This window comes from Trachurus trachurus (genome assembly GCF_905171665.1).
Source record: "Trachurus trachurus genome assembly, chromosome: 15".
NCBI lineage: Eukaryota > Metazoa > Chordata > Actinopteri > Carangiformes > Carangidae > Trachurus > Trachurus trachurus.
Window position 1 is genome coordinate 10,017,400 of NC_139906.1, and position 25,805 is coordinate 10,043,204.

A 25,805-nucleotide genomic window follows, 5' to 3' on the forward strand; every position below is an offset into this window, starting at 1 on the left:
AAGATTTCTGGAATTTGGTAAAGAAACAAACGCAGGAAAATTAAAGCAGAAGTAAGCGATCCGGTCGTTTTGGCTAATTTCTTGTCAGCAGATGGAGTTAGCAGCCCCCGCCCTCGTCATGGACCTATTGGTCCTCGTCCCTACATCACCACATTCACGCGCATCCCTTGGCTGCACACACAGCCCTTCATGCCGTTCTCTCTCCTCATTGGATAAAGGTTGTAGGATACAAGGAAAGTTTTCTCCTCGGCTTACAGCAGAGCAGAGTGACTGACAGACACTCTATATAAGTGATTGCTGTCGGAAGATATAGCCTAACTATTTAAGACTTACATTAACACAAATATTCCGCTTACTTCTGCTTTAGCTGGTAAGGATTTTCACACTAAAAAAAAAAAAAAAAAGATTTCCCCAGACAATTTAATCACTCATCTAGAGGGTTGTTACAGTTTTATTGTGGATAAACTGTTGGTTACTGAAACAGCAATTGACTCTATGCATGCATCCTCAATCAGGCAGGTCTGTAGCATTTCCATTGCTCAACAAAAGATTGGAGATTCTTATCAACAAAATAAGGCACTAGGATTTAACAAATATGGTAACAAGTTGACATGAAGACATGTTGTTCAACAGTAATTGGCATAAATCAACCCTTCATACATGATTCATTCTTTCCTCATTGACAAAATTTGCAACTTCTCACAAAAACAATAACTTCTCAGACAGATTAAAGGAGGGTTTAGACTCCACTAATGAACTTAACAAATAAACTTTTTATGTTTCATCTCTCCATAACATCTAATCTTGTTTCTTTGCCTTACAACCAGATACAGAGCAAGAACATGACCACATTTCATGTATGATTTCAATTATTCACACAAAGATTCAAATTCATCAGCATGACAGTAACGTGTAAGCTCATCTATGGTGTTTATGTGTGCATGCCAAAGTGTATGCATGCATTCATGCTTGCGTGTGTGTGTTTATGCACAGTGAGTGAGTGATCACAGTATGAATATTTTTTCACAGCTCGTCTGTCTCTCCATCGAAGGGCACAACATCATTTTCCATGTGAATGCTGCTGGGCTCGCTGCTGCCCACCCAGCCAATAGGAGTGCGGTTGAAGGAAGGCCGGCAGCCGATCTCATGCTGGTACACCACCGCAGGTTCGGGCTCCTCTTTGGTCTCCTCCTTTTCTGGCAGCTGGAATTTCAGGAACTGTTTGGCTTTCTCAAAGCCACCAAAGGGCATGGCAGTCCTGGCAAAGCAAGGTGAGAGAGTTATTAAAGGAATAGTTCAACATTTTGGCAAAGTGGCCCATTGCCATAATCCCTATAGTTTTAGGAGTCGGTTCGTTACCTTTAATTGTTGGTGCAAGCTGTTTTTAGAACAGCGGAGCAGAGCCGCGAGCTGCTCAGAGCTACGCTACAGCGGCTCATGGGATTTCTTGGTTTCCCTCATCAAACTCATCAAATACACAATCCAACAACTCCAAAACGCTCTGGTGGACAAGTTGTGACCTGCACATTCACCACGCTATGAAATAATAACGAAACGTTACGAGACAGAGTTGTTTTAGAGGTAAATTCATGCAAAACTGCTGATGCGCATTCCCATTGGGGGCAGTTTTTCGGCAAGCAGTCTCTTCATTTGCCTCTAAAACAACTCCTTCTCATAACGTTCTGTTATTATCTCATAGCGTGGTGAATGTGCAGGTCACAACTTGTCCACGAGAGCATTTTGGAGTTGTTGGATTGTGTATTTGCAGCTCGTGGCCCGGCTCCGCCGTTCTAAAAATAGCTTGCACCAACAATTAAAGGTAACGAACCTACTCCTAAAACAAGAGGGATCATGGCTATGGGCCAATTTGCCAAAATGTTGAACTATCCCTTTAAAGCCATTTTTTGTCACGAAGCACCAACAAGGTCAGGTCTTAAAGGAAGTACCTGTTGAAGCTTTTGTAGTGAGGGTGATCTTTGTGCATGGCGGGACCAGGCATTCCACCTTTCAGAGTGGCTATCAGAGCCTCATCACCCTTCATGGCCTTCTCCCAGGGTGACACGTATATCTTCACATGAATATGCTTCTTAGATGCATCATCTGTTCCACCTCCTGTGAATGCAACATACACAGCTACATGTAGAGGATATCATGCAATATTTTTGGATCAACATTTTGGAGAAAAATGTTTGTTTCATTTATCAGTTTATTTATAACATATTTTTATTGCCTGAGTGTGGTATATACGGTACCACTTATAAAACACCGCTCTCAGGTCATTAAATGTGTAATTAGAACTGGCAGCTAGTTTAGTTTACTGCAGATCAGCACATAGACTGGAAACATGGAGAAAGAGCTAGCCTGGCTCCGTCCTAAAGAAAAAAAAAAGTGCACCTACTACCATTCTTTCAAAGTTCACAAATTAACCGATTATAACTTTAACGTGTCCTGTTACAGGAGTTATGTGCCCGACTATTTCTTTACCATGTTATGTGGCTTCTTGGTGTCTCTGCTGTGCAAATTAAACAAACAGGATATAATGTTTCAATTTGTCCACATTTTCTGCAGCGCGGGAAGGTTGATTTTGTGACTGTGCCAGGTTAGAGCTTACCCTTATGCTAATATACAGTAGATAACTGGCTACTGGTGGTGGTGGTTTCATAGTTGCTGTACATATCTAGGGGCTGTATTCATTTTCCAGTCTTAACTCTTGGCAAGAAAGTGAAAGCCTGTTGTACAAAATGTCTGTTTCTGAATGTTTGTTACTTGTAAGTTGTCATTTTATTGTACAAGAAGCAGAATAAGCATTCCACTCATCCTCATCAACTTATATTAAAGTGACTAGAAATGTATTTATTTAATCATATCTTCATGTGTGAACATGATTTTCAACATTTTGAATGTTAATTTATTTTAACATAAATCCTTTCTTGTGAATGTGTATTTAAATAATTTCTGCAGAAAAGACACTGGGCCATAAAACAGAATCGCTCTAAAATGAAAAGTGATACCAACCTTTTAGTGGAGACCAGCCTTCTTCTCCATGATGTCCACCTTTCCCATGTTCACCTCCACCCACTCCTCCTGCACCTCCCGCACCTCCTGCACCTCCCGCTCCTCCCGCTCCTCCTGCTCCAGCGCCTTTGCTTCCAGGCTTTGGAGGAGGCACAGGGGCTCCTCCAGCAGTCTGTAACCCTATGAAATTCAGTCCACCCTGCTTGCTAACAAAGTGCCCACCAAGGTTTATCATCTGACCGCCCATCTGACCTCCCATGAACTGCTGGAGGTTGTCCTGAACGAAAGAAGTGTGATTAAAAATAACCAATCATCCCACAAAAAGAGCATTCATCTGTATCTATAGAAATAAGTGATTGGATTTTGTTTTTTCCTCCAAGAACTCTCACCATTGACTCACTGCTGAAGACATCTGGGTTATTCTCATGGATGAATTTCTCCACTCTCTGCTGCCTCATCCTGAACATCTTGGAGCCTCGGTTCTTCATCAGGGAGAGCTCCTCCAGCATGATGTCTTTGGGAGTCCTGATCTTTGTTCCCAGATCGAACTCAGATGCCTCGGGCTCCGACTCGTACTCTAGGTAAGAAAACACCCAAACAATTTGTTTTCATCTTTTACATTTCATGAACTTTCACGTGGTCAATTAGTCAGGAAGATGACCAATCACCGGCACGTACAGAAATAATTTGTTTATATTATTCAGATTCTAAGTAGTAACAAAAAGAAGTGAAACCCAGGAAATGATTCAGTAATGTTGCTGTTGTTTTGTGTTATGTTTTACACTTGTGTTTTAATTGCGCTGCAGACATAATAGTGTTTATCCTGAAAGGTTAGTACCCGCCTACAGTAACTATCACCTATCATCCCTTTATTTATACAAGCTGTGTTTATACGAAACGGCTGTGCTGAGTGGAGTATCCTAGCCTTATGGAAATTTGATTTCACATTCATGCAAGCCTTACCATCCTGAGTGATATGTGATAGGTCAGTAATGATCTTGGAGGGCTTTTTCCGCTTGTTTACGGGGGCAGGTGTTCCCAGAGGCATGTCTGAAAGGCCAGGAGAGGATAATGAGGAAAATAAAATCCAGGGACAGAAGCATAATATGAAAGTCAACCTCTTTGTCTCAAGACAAAAACAAACAAAGCATTTTGAATGTTTAGTGCAAAATAATACCAAACCCAGAGGAGAAATTGAAAGCAAACCGATAAAAGTGAAGTACAGTAAGTGGTTTTTTCAATGCAACAACTGGAGGAGGTTTCGCTTGATGTTGTCAGTTACATAACGTGTTTCACATAACCTTGCACCATTTAGAGGAAGTTTTACTGATAGCAATATGACGTGTATATATGAAGTCCTTTTAGCCTCAATTTCAGACTAAGGCTCAAATGCACCAGAATCAGTGTTTTTGTTTTAGTTTTCAACCAGCGTGTCAAGAACACTGTTCTCCGTCAGCACTTAGCGCCATCAACAACCCCTGAAAGTGAAGCCACGGGACCTGAATGTAACACACAGGCAGCACGAGCCCTCCTCATTTTTCAAGTTCAAGGGGGGATGTCAGTGCCCTCGGATTCCCCGCATTCTCCAGTGAAACAGATGTCTGCCTCAAAGGAAATATATAGCTCAATGCATGTTTCTGTTTTGTTTGGGGGCAACAAGAGCCGTCCACAGACTGAGTCAACATAAACAGAAGCACGCTGTGGGCAAAAATCGGTGATCAATGTACCCCCGTGCTTTTCTACTGCAGTAAAAGCGTAGGCCTCAAGATCATAAAATAGCATTTGGCATTATTCATATCATCTGATCATATTCCCCAATCTGCAGCCTTCATGGGAACATGTTGGCGGGGGAAAGTGGGTGTAATACTTTGCTCTGTCTCATCTTTCAAGATAAATCACTGTGAAAGCATATTTGCATTAATAACCACCATTTTTCACCCCCCTTGTTTCGGATATGCATCTGGTTCTTACAATATCCTTATATTACAGTGTTTTATGTGTCTACGTGCATATTAGCAGCTCCAGCTCCCAATCGTTTCTTTAATTCCCAGGCAAGTGGCAAAACATCACATCTCATCGACTGCCTGTAACTCAACCCACTGGTGCTATTTTTAAAAGCCATTTGGAGCCAAGACATTTTAGCGACATGTAATGGCGTCATTCGACTATCAAATGGGCTTGAGACAACCCTTAAGGACACAATACACACCTCCAGAAAACAGTTCTGAGTGTATGTTTGAAGCGCTCTCAAAAACATGAATGGGGTCCAGAGTAGTTGAGGATGTTAACAAGGAAGATTTCAGCACCACTTTAGTTAGTGGTTAGATAATCACAAGCTTAGGGACTACTTGTGCTCAGATTTAACAACCTCCTGTCAGGCTTTGGTAACACTATATAAAATCTCTGTAACGCCCACAGAGAGGGGTGGTCAGCACATTCACCATTCCTTAGGTCATTTTAGGATGTACTGTACCAAGAAAATCTAAAAGCAGTTAAGTGACTCCTAGATCATTTTTTGGTAGAATCAACAGTATTCTCATCAAAGGCAAAGTTGTAATCAGTTTTTTTGAATTGCTGAGGTCTTCCTCTGTTATTTGTTTTCTGCTTCTCAATGCACATAAATAATGAGTGGGAATCTGTTGCACATGTTTATTCCTGCTTCCCAGATTTAATTCCCAAACTGCTGCTTGATTAGTACAATAAAGCACATCGATGGGATGCAGATCCACTCACCGGGTTTTTGTGGTAATCCTGGTTGGAGAAAGAGACCCTATAAATACCAGACAGAGAAGTGGAGACCCAGAGCTCAATTCTGGTGATCTCGATCACAAGTTTACAAATCCCTCAGTGCCTCTGACCCTACGTATGGCTGGACCCAGGTCCCGAGAAGTGCAAAAGCCACCCTACACTCAGATGGCAGATCTTCCAGAGGGTTGGGGGTGTGGGTGGCAGTAATGTTGGTGTCAAGACGGGAGGAGGAGGTGGTGGTTTAGCTTAGGAGTATGAATAGGGATGGGGGGGGGGGGGGGGGGCGTCAAGGCGGGGGGAAAAGTCTCTGTTGGCCAGCTGAAAGTGCTGATGGTGATATTAAGGGAACAAAATCATTCTCACAGATGGGTCAGAAGCCTATATTTAGTAGCAAAGAACGCGAAGAACAGAACTCAGCTATAAGATAACCTCAAAGGACTGGGGTGTGTTTGGGGTACACAGAGAGACTGATAGAGAAGGAGGGAAAAGTATATACAGTACAAGTCGACAGCACACGTCTATGGTTAAGTACATGTGTATGTATTACGGCCAAGTTGGTGTTTCAGAGAGAGAGTTAGCTCCTTTACTCCCTACAATTACTCTAACCTGACACTTAATTGTCACATTTTCAGTTTGTCTGGATCATCATGTGACAGGATGTCATGATGGACAGAGCTGTCAGACATACGATCTTCACTTGGCTAAAACAGTTTGTGAAAACACTTGTTGAGAACATTTAAAAGCTAACACACATTATTGTAGTCCGAATGCATGGAAACAATATAAGTGTGCATATTTATTGTAAGAGAAGTTAACTTGTCTGAGATTCATGGTCATTGCAAAGCACACTCATTCCAACTGAGACATTGCAGTGCAAACCATAAATGTCTTTGCGCTGGGAATCACTGAAGTAATTTAAATTCATTATCTCAGAACAAAATCTTATTGCAAATTTTTCAGTACAATCAGAAACACAATACAACCCAAAACAACCCAGAGGGCATGTCCCTGATGTTCTCTGTGGTAGCTATGTTTCACTCTCTCTTCATTTGTATGAATGAAAAATAATATAATAATAATATATAATAATAATAATATTATAACCATTGATGTGATGGTAATTTCTCACCTACAATATGCTGAAATGCTGTGACTGTGTTTGTTGCTTTTGAATGTGTTTTCGGGCAAGTGTAGATGTTTTATTTGGATGCAAAACTGTGTCTGTTGAATGTCTGTCGATCTATATAACTTATGTTATATGGTCAGTTGTCCAACATTGGTGGCTTTGTTGTATGGTCAGTACTCAGCTTGTATTGTAAGTTTTAACTTTTGGGTCCTGTGGTGTCTTGTTTAAAGGAAAAACAAATCTTTGTTGTGTAGGTACCTAAACGCACTAGATGTTCCACTCTACCTCAAAATCACTTCTTTTAACTCACGTATACACTATTTACTACTGTACACTAATCCTCGTGTTTTCTGTATCATTTTAATATAATGTTTTTGTGAAGTAGTCTGGAACTGCAGTTTATGATTATTAAGATTATTGTTATTGGTTTTGACACATCTCCACACATTGTTAGGCTAATTAAATACTTTTTTAGGAATTAAGTGCTGACCAATAATAAACTGATGAATATTATAACAAGATTTGATTTAATATACATAATAATATAATAATACATTTTATTTATAGGCACCTTTCTGCACACTCAAGGTCACCGTACATTGGGTAAAAACAGTGCAACACAAACAATAAGAACAATGGGGAGTAAACAAAATGATGATGATGAAAAAAAATCAGTTTACATGTACCATGAAACTACTGTACATGGTGGTTTCATTACAGCTTCAAATAGAAACTTTCCAGCGGCTGAAAGTGCATTTTCATTTTTTTGATTTGATCTTTTTTAAGCCGTTAAATTAAGAGCAGTATTTTAATAAGAGAAGCAGCCTGGCAAAATGTCACTTTCACTATGAATAGTCCTCTGTTTGGATATTAACAGTCCTATAAATAGGCGCCCTGTGAGAGTGAAGGTTTGAAACAAAATGCCCCCCTGACGGCAACACTCAGTCCAACGTAGACACCACAGCACCCCTCAGTGGCAGATGTTTCTGTTGACAAGAAAATCCCCAATTTTTCCATGTAATAACTCCTCATGGGCTAACTCAGTAAGCCTATATCAGTGCATCTCAATCACCACTTAAGGAATTCTAAAAAATAAAATAAAAAAAAGATTCTTAATTTTAACTTAGGGCTAGTGAAAATGTAATCACTCTGTGTTTTGGTTATGGTAACTTAGCCATTGATAGATACTTGTGTCAGTGAACACGAGAGTCTCTCTATTTACCTTGTGACCTCCCTATGACTCAGTGATTCATGATCGTTGAAAATCACATCCTAAAATTGCACTGTCCACATCTTCAACTGAAGTAATTTAAGTAGAGATTGTGGTGGTGATGTGATATGCATTTGTTCAGATTAAAGTTTTCATTTTCTTCAGTCATATTGGCCTGGATTTTACCCCATTTGATACAAAAATTGTGAATAATCTGATTTCCTTTCCATTTTGCACAATTAAGTTGTTGTTGTTTTTTTTATATAAATTTACCTCTCTCTCCTTCTCTGACATTTTAATGGCAGGGATTTCTTGCATAGAAGTGCACATAACTTTTATTTTCAATCATTTCCCTTATAATGCTAAATTTGTATTCATTAATGTCTCATTAGCATGATTTTCTCTGTCTCTTAACTGCTGAAATGCCTTAAATAAGACATTGACAACAACCCTGATGTATCAATGAGTACTCTAGACTCCTTGTTATGAAATATTCTTTAAATCTCTCTGTTGTAATTCATTTGATTACATCATTTAAAATAATTGGTTAATCAAACCAGGCTCAAGAACTAACCCAACCTTACCAGGTTAGTCTAGAGTGTGTGTATGTGTGTGTCTCTTATTAAGCATTTTCTTCTTTTGAAAGAGTGAAACATATTTTTATTAAAACTAATGTACAATCACAGTTATTTCACCACTCATTTATTAATATTATCATTTCATACATGCAGGTAATGTACTGTACATGAAAAAAAGAAGAGCAGGAACACACAGTCAACAACAGGTGGCAGTGTAAAGTCAGAGATGTCAGACAACTGGAGAACTTTCAAAACTAATTTTATTCTTCAAAAATGTATTGTCTCCTATGTATAAACTTCTACTCAGCAGTAACAACAAACATTTTCACACTTATTTAACCCAGCTACACTCAGAAATATATATTTATCATATCTTACACCCCAGCATAACTATATCCACAACCTAGATAATAATACTGTGAAAACCAGAAAAAGCTGTAAGAGAGCTGTAAATATTTTGAAAAGTGTAAAAAAAAAAAAAAAAAAAAAGAAATAACAAAAGTTTCTCACCAAGACTTCCACAAATGAAATATTCAGTCTTTATTTCTTACCTGTTCCCATTAACATACTCAATCTTTCAATGTAGATCATTAAATATGTTTGGCCTTCTTCCATTTTGAATGGAGACACTATCTTAACGTCTATGCTTCTTTCTATCAGCTTTTTAAGCTTTTCCAATGAACTTCAGGTGCTACACTTTCTACCATCCTTTCATTTCTACTGACTGTGGGATTTCAGACATTATGTAATCGGTCTCAGTTTTACTACATCTGATCATGACACTTTCTGTCTTTTGGGCTATGATCTAAAATGTTCCAACTGAGATCCTGTTCAATAATTTGGCCTTCCTGCATCTGGCCCATACCCCCCTCCACAGCCACTGTCATTCCTTGAACCCTTTTTTTAGAAATGCTGGTGCCACTTGATTTGGCAACTTTCCCCTGCACCCCTTCAGATTAAACCACGGTTACACAAAACAAAATACACATTCCTTCTTCTGTGTTATTTGTTTAATAAAAGTTAAAGAATTTACATATATCTGCAAAGATCACACTGATACTAAGGAGGCTCTGGTGTGCCTAAGGGGCAATTGGAAGCTGTGATACCCAGTGACAAGTGTACATTCAGTGACAGCCCGGGCACTTGTTGAATGTGACCCATGCTAAAAAGATAGCATTTCTCTCTGGCTATAGTGAGCACAGGTATTTGGCACAACCTCACTAACACCTCACAAGAGAAAACCCTGTCCTCCTCACATATAATGCCACATTGAGCCCTGGTGTTTAAAAGCATTTTACAATTTTCAACTGGTCATGCATCATTATAACTACTAGAGATTAGGACATCATGGGTTTTTGTCTTGGCAATGGTACAGAGTGGGTACAAAAACATTTTGTGCACATTATTTAGTTGTACAAGTACTGAATAACAAAATACATGTCCAGAGATCAAAGGCTTTATCCACTTCCACCTGTCAACATGGTTTAATCCTATGGTCAGGACCATGACTATTTATTTTCAACATCTTTCAGACACTTCAAGTTTCAAAGAATAATTCAGTACAGGCTCTGTTTAGATGGTGTTTCTGCTAAATTAGTAGAAAGAGATCTCCAGTAGCCTTACACAAACCTCCCCCAGGACAGGCATATAGTGGACTATACAGCATACGTTATGTGCTAATGTATTCCCTATCATGATTAATATAGCATCCTTAATTTCACTCGGCTTAGTGTGTGAGTATGTGTTGGTAGTAAGATGAATGTGATGAGTAGAATTTTGAACAGCAAGTAGATATGAATTCAGTTCAATTTAATCATAGCCATTTTTTTTTTTTTTATAGAAATCATAATTCAGGTTTTGGGAAATAGTGATAGGCAATTCTGTAATTAATTAACCAAAGTAATGTCCTTAAAATGCTTGCTTTTTGTTCAGCCAACCACCCCAAACCCAAAGATATTCAATTTACAATGGCCTTCGAATAGTAGAAAATTTTCACATTTGATGTATTGGAGCTAGTGAATATTCAACCTTTTTTGCTAAACAAGAATCCAACCAACAAAACCGTTGATTAGTATTTTGTCAATAATCAGCTAGTTATGCTGGCACTAACTTAATAGCATATGAAGATGTCCAAGGGTGGTTGTGACTGATTCACTAATGTTCACATTGCACCTGGTCTCCAGACGCGGGGCTGGATGCCTCCCTTGGTGGCAACAAAACGTGGTTTGGGTGCTTGAACTGTATTGGTTTTAACTGGGGGCAAAGATGCGAGGATACTGAGCTCTGGAGCACTCTGGAACTGCTTGGCTTTCTGGAGCCCAGTATTGTAGGATACTGGAGTGTAAGGTGTAGGGACTGCAGGGGGCACAGCGTGTGGGATAGGGGTGGCCAAAAACTTTGGCAGGCTAGGCAGTCCAGCTTGTTGGGAGGGAGGTGAGACTGGGGTTGGGCCACTGAATGGTGCTGGTGGCAAGAAAGGAGCCTGGCTTGGAGTGAAATGGACAGTAGGTGGGGAGGTCATGTTGGAGTGAGTTATACGGTCTCCAAGGGTTGTGGCCGAGCGAGGTGCAATGATTTTGGGAGCCAAAGTGGGAGCTGACCTGGGTGTTGGTGTGGAGAATCGCTTGATCTCATAGACACGGGCTGTTTTGATTGGGACCTGCCTGGGTGAGGTTAATGAGCTTCCTACCATTGTTACTGGGTAATCATGCTGATGCCTCTGGGCCTGGTAAGAAGGCATGGCTGATAGATTAGCAGTACTTCCCCCATAGTTGAACATAGCAGAGTTGAGCTGGTAGGGCTGCCTTCTCATGAAATCCAGAGCTTTGATGCCCTCCCTTTGGGAGCCTCCACTGCCCCTGCTGTCAGGCTTGCTTACATCTCTCTGAGGCCCTATAGGGATAGAGGGGCCTAGGAGGGGGTTGTACCCTATAGGTGGAGGGGCACGGACGTTCGGGGAGTATTTCCACTGAGACTGAAGGGACGGACCGAGGGAAGAGTCATAGGGTTGGGCTACATTATGTGATGCCACTTCCTGCTGGTATGGGGTCTCAGGTGGGGTGTCCACAACATACATACCCATGCGGCTCTGCCTTCGGGCAAACAACTCGGCCCCCTTGCCCCCTGCTTGAATGATCTGTGGGACTTCATGGATGACCCGCGGCTTCGGTGCCACAGGAGGAGGCATCCTACCCATGCCAGCCTCACCCCTTTCTTCCTCTGGAGCATCATAGGTAGCCTCAGCAGGTGGTTGGCCATGTTTGTATCGAGTGGATCTTTCATCCAGATTCTGGACCATACATAATAGGTCAGGATTGGGGGAATTCTTTTTGACATCTGGCACATTGAACATAGGTTTGACTTTGCCACTACGCCGCCGGGCGTCAAGCAAGATTCCTGTGCGCCCTAGTGTACCAGGAACAGGGGTTGGAGCTACAGCTTCTGGCTGAGTGACCACTGACACTTGTGCTACAGGTGCCATGGAAAAATGAGGTTGAGGTGGCTGAGCAACCGTCACTTGAAGTGGACGCACTGGAGCATTTGGGTCAGCTGAACCAGGAATTTGAGATACAGGAGGTACAGGGGCTGGAACTATTGGTGCTTGTGGAGATGGCATGGGTGGCATTGACAATGGGGGCACAGCTGAAAATGGAGCCTGGTGAACAGTAGCTATTGGTGGTGCTGGCTGCATTGTTTCTACAGAGGTAAAGATGGCTGGAGGATGACAGGTAACTGGAGTTTCTAGTGTTGGAGCGAAGGGACCTTGAGGTACAGTGGATGGTAGGGACCAGACTAATGGAGGACCAGGGGTTAGGTGTGATATAGCTGGTGTAGCATTGTTAGCTAGTTCAGAGGCAATGGAAAACGGTGGTGGTGCAACAGCTGCTGAGGCAGGACGCTGTGCCGTTTTTGTGACTGATGGACGGAAAGTTACAGGGGCAGTCGCAGCTCTGATGCTGATGAAGCCAGGAGTGAAAGGACGTGCTGTTCTGTTTAGAACATTACTAGAAGGTTGATCTGGTAATGGTGTTTCAGCTGGTGACGCAAGACTGGTCAGAACAGTCACTGAAGCAGTAGCTGGTTTGGGTGCCACAGGTGGAGGTGACATCATCATGCTAGCTGTGCTAACTGCAGAGTGGGATAGATCCCCATTAGACACCCCATGGGCACCAACAGCAACTAGACCTGGACCCTGGGAGAGTTCTTGCTGTATCGTTATAGGCCCAGGTGGTATAATCTGCTGAGGTTCGACACTTGATTGCATCTGTGGTTGTATTTCTGAATGCGTCTGGTGTATCTGAGTCTGCTCTTGGACTTGATACTGTGGAGGACTCTGTGGCTGTGCTGCCTCCACCTTCTTGGCATGCTCAGCTGCTCTCTTTCTCTGCTGCTCAAACAATTGGGCACCCTTGCCTGCAGTTTCACTCAACCCTGGACTTGGAGCATCCTCTGCCCCATCACCACGACCCTCGCCTCCTGCAGTTGCCCTTTTCTCCAGCATATCCAAGTAGTCACTGTCCCAGGTTGGGTCAGGAACTGAAGAGAACCCATCTTCATCAAACTCTGACTCACTGCCAGGGAATACCCCATCTTCCTCCTGTGAGTCCTGACATCTGTCCTCATCCACACTACCAAAGCTAGTGAGGGTGTACTTCTTAGAGCGCTGCCGCCTCTTTTTGAACATCAGTACTCCCTTTGAGTGAGGGTTGGGAGCGTCAGTCAGCAGGGATGCAATTGTCCGACACTTGGTTTTGGCTTCCTTCACATTCTTGTCTTGCACTGTATCTCCTCGGTTCAGTTCTGCAGGGTATGAAAGCCATAGCTATTAGGAATTGAATAGTACAACATTGTTTGAAATAACCACTTTAACCTTTATACCAAGAACTGACTCAGATGTGAAGATCTAAACCTGTCCTGACCACAATGCTTTCAAATAGCATCTATCTCTTAACTCGCCACAGGAGCGCTTCTGGGAAAATTCCAGGCAAGCCTTCAGCTTCTCACATTAGCTGGGCTGAAGGATAAATTTGCACATTGTTAGGCTTGCATATTGTGACATTTAAGTTAACTGAAAATATTTGCAAGCTTGTGGAAAGTTGCATGTTTTAGGTGGCTGGAAGGAGAACATCAAAGGGTAGCCACAAAATATCCTTTAACTTGTTATGGTATTAGCCAGATTATCAAAGGCAGCCTAATTCTGTTGCCCAAATATGCACTGCCATGTGAAGAGAGTTCTCAATTTGTCTGTGACAGGCCTCCTAAGTAGGACATTACAATGTTAAACCTGCACTCAGTGGCAAGGAGGATTTACGAGAGTAAATTTATTTAAGTTCTTAAAACAGCCTGTTGACTTCAAATAGCCCAGCTCTTTGCTTTCCGTGGCCCTATTATGGATGATGGGCTGGATGACAAGTTGTAGAAAAGGAAGTGAGTGTGACTGCTCTCTGTCTAATAACTGTATCATTGTAGTTTTTGACATAAAGACTTGACTGGCTGATTTTTCAGGCTGTAGTAACTATAAACTGTACATTATGGCATGGCAAACACTGAAAGATCAGCTTCAGTTTCTGACATAAATATGCAATCTATCTTCTACTGCAAATCCAGAGACTGTTCCCTTTTATATCTGCGACTAACCACCTTTTCTTCCACCTCAAGTGAAGAACATTATATCAAATGTTGCAAAACATATACTTTTGTCTTTAATATTTGATAAATTACCAAAAGAGCAGAACGAGGAACAGCCAGAGAGAGTAGAAAAGGAGAGAGGGACAGTGTAAAAGAGTATCCATGCTTTGCTACTTGATACCTAAAAGCAGCTGTAGATGCTTTTCAGTGCTCCCAGACTGATCACTGGGGTTTTCACACGCATAACTGGAGGTAAATATAGTAAACCATACCAGCCATGCTCAACACACTTAGCAAAGGTTGACACCTACTGTACACTAGGCTTGGTTTGGTTAGATATAGTGGTTGGCCAGATTGAAGGACTTGGACATTTACTCACACACACTTCACTTTATGTTTTAGTCATTAACAGGCATAAAAACGTGCTAAGCTGTTTTTACTCATCTTATCTGTATGTTGTAGATACGTTTTGTATTTTCAAACAGGGAGTTTGTTACAAAATCAACTTTACTGTTACAATTACAACTTTTGGAGTTTGAGAGTTTTGTGATTCTCGAATCAACTAGTAACATTTTTCGGGAATGTGCTGAGGACCTATGTGAAGTCCCATAGACTGTTCCCCCTATCTGTACTTACTGGCTTGCTTGGCTTTTTCCATGTAGGTTGTTGTAAGCTCCTCGTCAATGGGTTTATTCACAGGACCCACCATAGGCACAAGCTGACTGCGGGAGCCCAGCATCAGGGCTTCCTTTGCCCTCTCAGGGGATACCAGTGGCACGTTGGCTGGCTCTAGAAAGCCACTGTCCTCTTCTTGCCCTCCATCGCGTGGCCCCTGGTCATCTGCTGAGGAGATGATGGAGGAGGTCTCAGTGGATGTCTGGGATGACCACAATCCCGAAGCAGGAGGCTGATATATCACCTCCCTCCTTGCCACGCCTGTTAGCCCCGCTCCTCCATCTCCATTTCCCCCACGCGCATCCAATAAAGGGGGGTAAATGTGTGCATCTGGAGCGCTGTCGTAGCCACTCATCTCTGATGTCTCACCACCCTCAGGGGAGGCTCGCCCTGTTGGTTTCCCAGGGGTAGAGTTGCTTGGGCTTCGGCGTTTCTGTCGGCGCTGCCTCTCATAGCCTGCCACATCTGCATCGCTGTCAGTCTCACCATAGTAAGCCTCACTGCCAGGTGGGGATGTTAAGCCACTAGTTACAGAGGAGTGGCTACGGTGGACCTCACGTACAGGTGCATGGTGGGCATGGGTGGGTGACATGGCACGCAGAGCAGCACGGTACTCTTTGTCTATACGGGGAGATGGGGCACGGGTCACAAGCACCACAGACTGGAAACCAGCAGGTGCCCTGCAAACAAGTAGAGACTTGATAAAGGCCTTTGGATGTGATATTAGAAGTAATTCCCAAAATCTGAATTTCAACTGTATGTGAGGTCTTATCATAAGCAGCCCACAATGTTAACTCTAATGTGTGTGATGTTTTGGGAATATACTAATAGACAGTAATCCCAGTTTCAAACAAATGCAAGTGTGTATTTTTGCAGTTAGGTGTAAATTTCAATTTAATCTCTTGCAAAATATGATTTTTCCCAGTAAGTTCATCTTTCACAATACTATAATAATTTTGTTCTTCTGACCTTTTGACCCGGATATGTAATATCCCAGAGGAGCTGTCAATGAGGTTCATGGCCTGGGCATGGGAGAGTGTTCCACATGGCTGTTCGTTGATGGAGATCAGCTCATCAGCTTCCCGCAACCCAGCCCTGCATGCCTTGCTGCGTTTACGCACCTAAACAAGGAAGGAAAGTTCAATTTAAAATGTTTTCGTATCAGATTTTGAAAGTTGGATGTTCATACTTCACAGGCTCAAGTCAAATCTGAATGACATTCAAAGGCAAGTTTCAAAGCAGTCTCAAGTCTATAGCTCTGATATGAAGAGGTAAGATATAGTAGATCCAAATGTCAACATCAGCCTCTCTGTCCAGATTTATTTCCTTCAGAATTGCATGTTAAGCTTTTTGCAACTGCGGGAATGGAAAATAAAAGCCGGACAGAACTGTCCCTCTGTCTTCTCTTGGTTTGTGATAGTGACTGACAGAGTAGATTTAGTCCTGACAGCTTGGTCTTGCTGCGGACACATGCCACATATTGCAGCTCAAGTGGGGTACTCGTGCACACTTTAACAGGGAAATGCCAGCCAGCAGCCATCTTCATTTGGTGCTTTGCTATTTGCGCCTGAGGTCAGTCAGGACCATGGCGTTCTGCCCACCCTGAATTTCCTCGGATTTATGCTAGCCATGTCAACAAGTCCCATAAAAATTCAAAGCAGGTGTTTGTAAAAACAAATGGACAATGAACTGCAGTGTTGACTGCTCTCTATGCTGTGCTATGCTATCTACTGCTGTCTATGGAATGATTATTGTATGTTAAATTTCAGAGATAAGGAGGTGTTGCTTTGGTTGGCCTAATTAGCTTTATTTCCAGCTATTCTGGTTTGCCTGTAATGAAATCCCACTTCCCCATTTAGCTAAGCCCTTCAAAGTGGCCTGTGCCTGCCAGTATATCAGTTATTCAATCAGTCAGTCACCTTGTGGTTGCAAGTCATAACAGTTATAATACCCTTACATGCCTGCACACACATATACAGGACACTGACTGATACAAAAATATACATAAAGTCTTATAAATAAACACACGCAAGGCACAACCCCAGCTCTGACACACCAGCTCTTTCAATGTAGCCCTGAACAGCTCCACCTGTTAGGGACGGTACAGTTTGAGGTCTGACAAGATTACGCCTTCCTGCTCTCAGGGGTGAAGGAGCATGCTGTTTTGGATGGTCAGACAGAAACAGCTGTCCAACACCGTGAAGGTGATTTGGTGTCCTGTGGCTCTCTTGTGTACATACCACTACATTTTGCATAAGTCAACTACAAGAAGGATTAACATTTTAAAGAACCCACATTCATTTTGAGTTAAGTGCTGTTCTGTGAATACAGTGTGTAATCTTTAGCATATTTTCAAATAAACAAACCAAGTAAAGGGGAATCTTTAGGATAGGCTGTTACCATAATAGAGGTACATCATTTAAATACAATGTTTTTCTATTTGTGAGGTATGTATGGTGAGCTGAAAGATACAGGAAGAAGGTGCAGCACGTTGCAGAATTCTTTCTGTTGAACAATCTTCTTCAATCACACTGACAAACCAGAGGGACAGTCATTATAAGCTCCAGGTTATGTGGACATGTCCCAACAAAGTTGCTGAAGTTTGGGGGGATATGTCGGAAAAAAAAGAAACTTAATGGAACTTCACAGTATTATAAACTATTTAAAATAAGTTAACATGAACTATTTCAAACTATTTGAGGGAAGATTCATTTGAAAATCAGGTAATAAGACATTAGAAGCTTATTCATGCACAATTCCTGTGGTCCCTGAATAGGAACAATGTGAGGTACAACAGAGGTCCAGCAATCACTATTGCCTTTGCATTTGAGAGGAAAGGGGACAGATTTATATCTTCCCCCTTAAGCAGCAGCATACTTACTAGTCCATGTACAAAAATAGCATATGAGGTAAATTTTGAGTGCAGAGCTGAAACGCACACCTTGGCTGACCCCGTGACCTGTTACTTCTCAATCAAAAATAGCCAGCTGGAAAAGGAGTTTTGCCCAGTCAACAATTATTTCAAGTGTGTGTGGGTATGTATTATTGTGTGATGTGTGTAGTTGTGTGCATGCATAATGTGTGTGCAGGTGTGTGAAAACCTGAGCTATCATATCCAAGAATAAGATCTCTGCATAGCTCTGTAAGATTTATTAGGAGAGAAAGTTGGCACAAGTCCCCTTGAACAGGAAAAATAAGGTTTGTAGAGCGAAGTCACAGATGGTGATGATGAAACTGATGGATACAAACAGCAAAGGATCAATATGGAGTATGATTGTTTTTTTGTTAGTTTTTTTTTGTCTTTTTTTGGTTCTCTCTTTCGAACCATTTTCCATTTAATCTCTCATGTACTATTTTTTGCATGCTATTTAATCCTTTTATCCAGTATATATTCAACTTTGGCTAAGAGATTAGTTTTGGAGATCTCAGATTCAAATCTGGAAAGCTTCAGGGGTGCCAAATGTGGACAACACTTTCTTGTCCAGGAGGAATTTGCTCTAGTCCTAAACCTCCCTTTAAACTTTAAACAATACTATTGATATATAATTGTAATATTTTCTTACTTTATTTAGGAAGGTGTAAATAAATATTAACAAACACAACACAACACATCAACTTCTCACACCTATGTGACCTGGGTCGCAGCCAGAGTGATTTCGGCCACTGAACTAAATCACATTACAAAAACACATATCACATTCATTGCTCACCTGTGTGGTTTCTACAATTACTAATGTGTTTCTACAAATAAATCTCAAGTTACTTGCCAGCTCACATGACCAGGCATGGCTGGAGTGGTTTCTTAACTTAAATTATGACGCAGTGGAAACATGGAAGCCCAACAGCATAAAATGAGATCATGGTCACAGGTGAATGATGTGTAGTATCCACAATCCCACTCCACAGTAAGGACACATACACCTTCATTTAATCTCTGCTACAGTGTACACATTTAACTGCCCGAGACATTACTGAAGTATAGTGTCAGTGAGTTATTTCATAAGCTGTTTGTTTAATTTTCCAGTCGGTGCCACTCTAGGTTCAGTAGCATTCATTAGAAGAATATGCGACAGGGTTGCCCTACATTCCCAGTTGAACTTGAAGTGTAAAGTTCATCCAATCAGTCATCACAGTACTTCTGCATTAAGAGTGTTCTCAAACAAGAGGATGACTCATAGACACATCACATCACATCACAAACCAACCACCATGGCAGCCAATATTCCGATTCAACTTTCCATTTCCCTTAAATCTCCTTCAAATACAAATCTTAGCTGATGTTTCCCTCTTCATGAGCGAGACTGTTGACTCTAATATGATTTTCTACTTTCCATTTTTAACTCAGCAAACCTCAAGCTGACTGCTGCTGTCCAACCTGCTGAGTGACCCGTCTTACCTTGGCCACCTGGAGCGGCTTCTGATGTTCCACGCCTCCTTGGAGACGAAAGCCCCATGGCGCTCCACCGGACAATGTAATTATCACTTCCTCTGCAACCATTGTGCTTCTCTGTCTGTTTTTTCTTTTTCTTAAAAACTTTTCTTCTTATTCTTCTTGGTTATTCTTGGTTATTTTCCACTCCTCTTTGGTTTTTAATATTTTGTCTGGGGGCCCCTCAGTGCAATGGCCCCATGGTCAGCGGTCAGGGCCCCCTCAGAGAGCTCTGACCTACTCTTTGCCTGCCACACTGTCCGGGTGCTGACTTCTCTCTGAATCCAGCTCCAAGGCCGACGCTCACACCTGAACACACAAACACGCACTCGCGCACACTTCTGCACACCCACCCATACCCAGAGCGGGCCCAACTATCGTATCCAAGGGAGGGAGAAAGAGAGAGGGGAAGAGAAATATGATGGGACGGGGGTCTGTGTCTGCTTACACTGAGGAATGCCTGCCTCAAATGAGTGAGGGGAGGATCCAAGGCAACACTTGTCCTGTCACTCAGACCTATGCCACTGGGTCGCTGATAGCCCCTCCAAAAATAGGACACCACCGCCACCAGCACCTCTGCTGCTTTGCCTGCTTCCCTGCAGACCTGGGGAAAGTTAACATTCAGAACATCCAAATGGCACTGTTTCATCTCTGGCTTTACAGCGCTGAGGTCATTAGTAACCTTTAGTTGGGTGACAGGCACGCTCCCTTGGCTGAGATTCGCCACGCTAGGACATTCCAGTTGTAACAAGTTACATTTTGAATACCTTTTTAATTTGCACATCGTAGACAATGAGTAGAATGATTTTGGTGTCGTTTTTTTTTTTCCCAACTGCTGAGGCTGCTGTGTGTCGTGTCGGGTCATCTGGATCTCGAGACATTCTAGGCTGTCATCAGAGTGCCTTTAGGATAAATGCAAGCTCGAGATGACCAGGCTTGCATACCTGCATTGAAATATAGTTGCGAATCCACAGTGTTGACTGAATGACAAATACTTTGAGACACAGAAAGGACCCATGCTTTTTATTGTATAAAAATGATACTAGTGTTGACATGGACAGAAATATATAATATATGATGTATTTCTTTTTGTGGGCAGGATTGATTTGCCTTTATGTTTTAGTTGGACCCCACATGCTACGGTACAACCCAGCTGGTCCTGGATGTGGTGGCAGCTGTGGAGAGTCTGGATAAAGACATGTAACACACACAGGCTGCACTTGAGCATGACAATGCCAATGTGCTTTGTAAATTTAACCATGTTCATCATCTTATTGTGTTATGTCATTGGTTTTGCAGGTATTTTGTTTTACGTGATGGTGATTCTGCTAATATTGTGCAGACAGCAGACACAGCTAGACTAGAGCTAGAACCTGAAGGGTTGTGTCTTCATCAAAAATGATGGTTTGCAGAGGCTCCATATGCTCCTGTTTGATGCAGAGTTTTCAAAGTCATGGAAAGTGCAATAACACCTATAGGATCTATCCTCCCATCCCTCAGTGACAGATTTCTATTCACTCCAAATTCTACCCACTGATGGAGAACAAACGCCTGAGATTGAAAACACTGTGAATGCAGAGAGTGAGAATGCTGTGAATGAGATGCTGACCCCTCAGCTGGACAACTCCCTGACACTTAACCTAGACGTGCCAGCAATAGTTGATCTAGATGTGTTTTCCGTCTTTGACCCCACGGTGCCTCCTTTCACATTTAAGCCAGACGGCTGATGAGTCCTCTCCACATCCCAGTAACATAGTTGTGGGGAAGACGGCCAGTTTTAATGCTCTCATCATTCAACCCTGCTCGCTGATTTATTGGTTGATGATGTAAGTAAATTGATACATTGATTAATTGATGTGTTTTTTTCATATCAATGACCAATGAACTGATTAAAAGATGATTCAATAGCCTAGTTTATAGGACTTTAGCCTAGTAAGGCATTAAACTATCGTTAGACTTCATAATAGGCCGATGCATATTTACAAGTCACCTTAGACGTATATTGAAGGTTAAGTAAAAGAAGAAATGCGCTTAAATAATTCTTTAAAATAGTCTTCAGGGTTGAAAACTTTGGCTTACACTGATGAAACTGCCCAAAATCTCCATTGTCATTGAGAAATAATTTTCTACCAACTATAGGCAGTCATCTTTTGTAAAAAATATTACATTCACTTAATTTCTTTACATGAAGAAAATGAAAAAATGTATCATGTGTCATAAAATAAATTTAAAAAACAGTCCCAATATCATTAAATGCACCCACACACGTCTAAACTGGAACTTGAAACTTGATCTAATGAAAGCCCTGAAAAAAACAGACCTGACAACTATCTGACAAACAAAACAACACAATCTCTAACGCAGTCACAGTGAACATAAGCTTCCTTTGGGGCATTAAGAGGCCTTTAAACCTGTTGATGGAGGCTGCATGATCCCCTCGCTTGAAAAGCCATACTGCAGGAGGTTACCAATGATAGCTGCTCCCTTTGGCAGCCTTGCTCTGCAGCTGTCTCCAGACCTCAGGACAGTAACCAAGATCAGTCCTGGGTCATCAGACACTCAAAAAAAAAAAAAAAAAAGAGGTTGAGCTCTCTTCCTGGAGACATTTTCAGATCTAATTGAGCCCAGCAGCTAAAGCAAGTGCACAACCACATAGATACAGCTGATCCAGTTTATGTCAGATCTGCAGGGAAAGTGAAGTATTAGCTACTACATATCATGAATCATGTAGATATAGATGAATTGTGCCAACCGCTCCCCCTAGTGGTTGAAAGTAGGCAAGTTGTTGGCTTTGTGGATCCCATTAGTCTCCATTTACTTCTCAACACAGATAGTACTTTAATTATTTTTTGGGCACGGTGATTCAACTGGTTTCATTTTGCATTTTATTTTGAATGTTACGCACGACAAGGGGTTCCAGGGTTACTGCATTGCACTACGTGCACAGATCATATTTGATTTAAGTACTTTAGAAACCACTTTGGACCAGTGTTTATAAAATATTAGGGTTATCTAAACAGACGTAACTTAAGCAAAGTCTCTAGAGTCAAGTGTGTTCCATGCAGTCTTCCCAGTATTGTTGGGAAAGACTTGAAAGACACTTTGACTTTTGTGAGCAGTCAGATACTGTAACGTCCAAGAATCCTCCAAACAAACACACGAGAGGAGAAAAGAAAAATAAGACTTTGGGGGTATTCTGTGACAGACTTGTTCAGCTAAACCAGCAGCACAATGTTGTCTTTGCCGTTAGTGACTGTTTCCTTGACATGCTGAGCAAAGGCGCTGCACTGCAGAAAGCTGTGGCTTCTGTGGGCAGGCCCGCGAGAAGTCAGCGAGAGGTCTGCTAAGTCACAGAAGTTGGCTGTCTTTCAAGAAAAGTAAAAAGGTCAAAATCCATATGCAGCATCATGGCTGCAGCGTTTTTCCTTTCAGCTGTGGTTCCGTATGTTTGTATTCCATATGCTTTCTATTGTGACGTGGAAACAAATGACTCACTGGTTGCTTGCTTTAATTTAGGAAATGGAGGAAGCTGAGTGTTTTTTCCTGTGGACATGGGTGAACTGTTAAGTGAGGCAACAACTCCGTCCCTCTCATGTTCCCCCTGTTAATTAGTTTGTGTCTGCCTATCTCTCCTCTCAAGGGTTTCTCCCTCCCTGTGTTTTAGTTTTGTCTCATTTCCTTCTCCTTTTCAATCATTTTTACTGGGGAGAGCTGTCGCTGTTTTCACTGTTCTCCCCCTGTCTTTTCTTTTTTTTATTTAATAACATCTCTGTTGGACAAATTGCCTTCCTAAGAAGAATTTGACAGACAGATTTGTAGCGTAGCAGCAGGCGCAGACCCAGTGCCCTTTAACGGACGGTTCTGTGCCAGCATGGCCGACACTGCCAAGCAGCCATTGCCAGCCCTGCCCCTCCTCCCACAAGCTTGGATGAGGTGAAAATGAGACTGCCATACAAAGAAACATCATGTAAACTGAGCTTTTAAAAAGGGCAGTGCACACAGTAAACAGAATGTGTGTGTTTATATGCAATATATAAAGATATATATTATATATAATAAAAGTGTAACAAAAGTACATTCACGATGTTGCAAGGACGGTCACTATTTTATGAGTGTAGTTTCTCTCAAGCTGGAATAATTAGACTGTGCACATCAAAAGGGGAAAGTGGGTGTTTAGTAGAGGCAAATGCAAAAATTAAAAATGTACAATGTTTTAATCTTTCTGATTTCACTTCAGTTTCGGGAAATGCATGCAGTACAACATTTTGCAAATTAAAAATGTATTTGTAGAAGTTAATTTGCTTAGATAGAACATATTGTACGAGACATCATCATACTGTACCCTTTTTGGGAAACACGTTTTACATGACCTCTGAGAGTCTCACATTTTTGAAATGTCAAGTGAAAAGGTTGGTTTCCCCTTCTAAGGAGGAATTATTCTGACATTTGACAATATATTTTTAAACTCTAGCTTTTTTCTGTTCTGTCATTTCTTCTGGGAATTAATGATGTTATTTAAGCAGACTTTTTTTAGCGTCCATTGGTATGCAGTGGCATCTAGTTTACTCGTGCTTTAAGTTGGTCCAGATCGGAGTGTTTTAGTGTTTTGATTCTTCCTCACACTGCCATGCCATCACCAGGATGTGTTTTTCTTTACTTTATAGGCTGTGTGTCAGCAAAAAGAAGGTAACACTCTAAAATTCAACCACTTGAATTTTCCTTCACGCTGACAGTTTCTCTCGTTCTGTGCCACCAGGCTGCTTCCCGCTCATTCGCTGAACTCCTGACCCCGGTTTGTGACAGACTGTGCTGCATCTCTCCCAGGACTCCCACCGTCCTGGGAGAGATGAGTCCTGTGTCATCTTCTTCATGACACAGAGGTGGCAGCGTGCCAGGTGACCCCGTAACCTCCGTGTGCTGTCAGCAGTAAGTCACTCACACACACACACACACACACACACACACACACACACACACACACACACACACACACACACACACACACACACACACACACACACACTCACAAACTCACAACAAACAATGGTGCAGGGCAGGCCATCTGTCTGAAAATGTGTTATACAACAGGTAAGTCTAATCATACTCTGATTGGTCAATGACAAAACCAGACTGATAGCTCCCTTCACTGGTTGCTATGCCGTTAATTTCCTTGTGTGTCATTTACATGCATATGCAAGCACTGAGCTCTGCTGCACATCAGGTGGTGTCATTTGGAAACTAACCACTGAAAAAACAAACACTGATTATTTTGGAACAGCCTAGTGGAAAACAAATCAGACAGTTGTTGTATCTGGCAACATCAGTGTGTTGGTTTGTGTGTAACTGTGTTTGTGGACAGGTCATTGCCACCATTTTTGTGTGTTAGCATGCCAACTTTTACCAACAAGCACTAAACTGTAAATTTCCTAAAAGTCAAAATATTTTGCTACAGTTATTAAAATTCATCCTGTGGAGAGCGTGGATGTCTGAATTAAATGCCATGCAGTCCGTGCAGTAGTTTTGAAGACATGCCATTTAAAAAACAAACATCTGAACCAGCTTCTGGCATTAGAGGAAAGGTTATGGCACCACTAAAGTCAGTAGGATTCATCATTTGAGGATCACACAATGCAGACGTAAGCCCCAGCTCTGTGCCATCCACCCAGTGCTGAGACATTTCAGGCTGCACCAGGAGACTGACAATGCCATTCACAGAGCCACACTGCTAGAACACCTTAAAAGGAATAAAGGATGTTATCCTCAAGCTCTAAAAAATTATACTAGGCACAGATAGACCACCAACATCTTCATCAAAGATTATGTGCTGGCTGTACAAAAAAAAAATCACAGCTCCACTTACAATTAGATATCATGCAATACAAACTTAACAAGGTTAATGGAGTGAAGACTAATTTGGTTTTTCCTTTGGGGAAAAAAGGCTATTTTTTTCAATCACTGAAATGGACACACCACACTTTTCTTTGTATAAAGATAAAAAAAAAAAAAAAAAAATAGACATAGAGAGCCTTATTTTGAGAAGAATAGTCCTTTATTATTCCCCCTGTATCAACTCTGCTATTGCTCTGCATGCATTATTTGTTTAATCCTCATGGTGGCACTCTTCACTGACAGTACCGACAGAGTACACACACACACACATACCCACACTGAGCTTGTGTAATCCCTTACATTTTTGATGAGTCAAAGCCAGCACTCACTCTCCTCAGGGGACACGTCCGATAGGATGGAACAGCCGAACCAAGGAGGTGCTGTTAAGAGGAGGAGGAGGACGACGACGAAGAGGGAAAGTTTACCCAAAGTTAGTGAATTGACATAAGGCCACCACCATCAACAGTGTGGGAGGTTTGTTTGATGTGATGAGGCTGAATGCCCCCC

The 25,805-nt window shown here is 41.8% G+C and overlaps 2 protein-coding genes across 2 annotated transcripts; both read right to left on the reverse strand.

The window, feature by feature from the left end:
* Window positions 1-428: 428 nt before the first annotated feature.
* myoz1a (myozenin 1a) lies at window positions 429-6,017 on the reverse strand. Its single transcript, XM_083988190.1, has 6 exons — window positions 5,749-6,017; window positions 3,979-4,065; window positions 3,405-3,592; window positions 3,016-3,292; window positions 1,947-2,112; window positions 429-1,258 (listed from the first exon to the last, which is right to left on the reverse strand). The coding sequence occupies exons 2-6, from the start codon at window positions 4,061-4,063 to the stop codon at window positions 1,024-1,026; spliced, it is 951 nt and encodes a 316-aa protein (XP_083844316.1). The 5' UTR covers window positions 4,064-4,065; window positions 5,749-6,017; the 3' UTR covers window positions 429-1,023.
* Window positions 6,018-8,919: 2,902 nt separating this feature from the next.
* Window positions 8,920-19,798, reverse strand: synpo2la (synaptopodin 2-like a). Its single transcript, XM_083988035.1, has 4 exons — window positions 19,377-19,798; window positions 15,950-16,101; window positions 14,942-15,660; window positions 8,920-13,477 (listed from the first exon to the last, which is right to left on the reverse strand). The coding sequence occupies exons 1-4, from the start codon at window positions 19,476-19,478 to the stop codon at window positions 10,839-10,841; spliced, it is 3,612 nt and encodes a 1,203-aa protein (XP_083844161.1). The 5' UTR covers window positions 19,479-19,798; the 3' UTR covers window positions 8,920-10,838.
* Window positions 19,799-25,805: the final 6,007 nt, after the last annotated feature.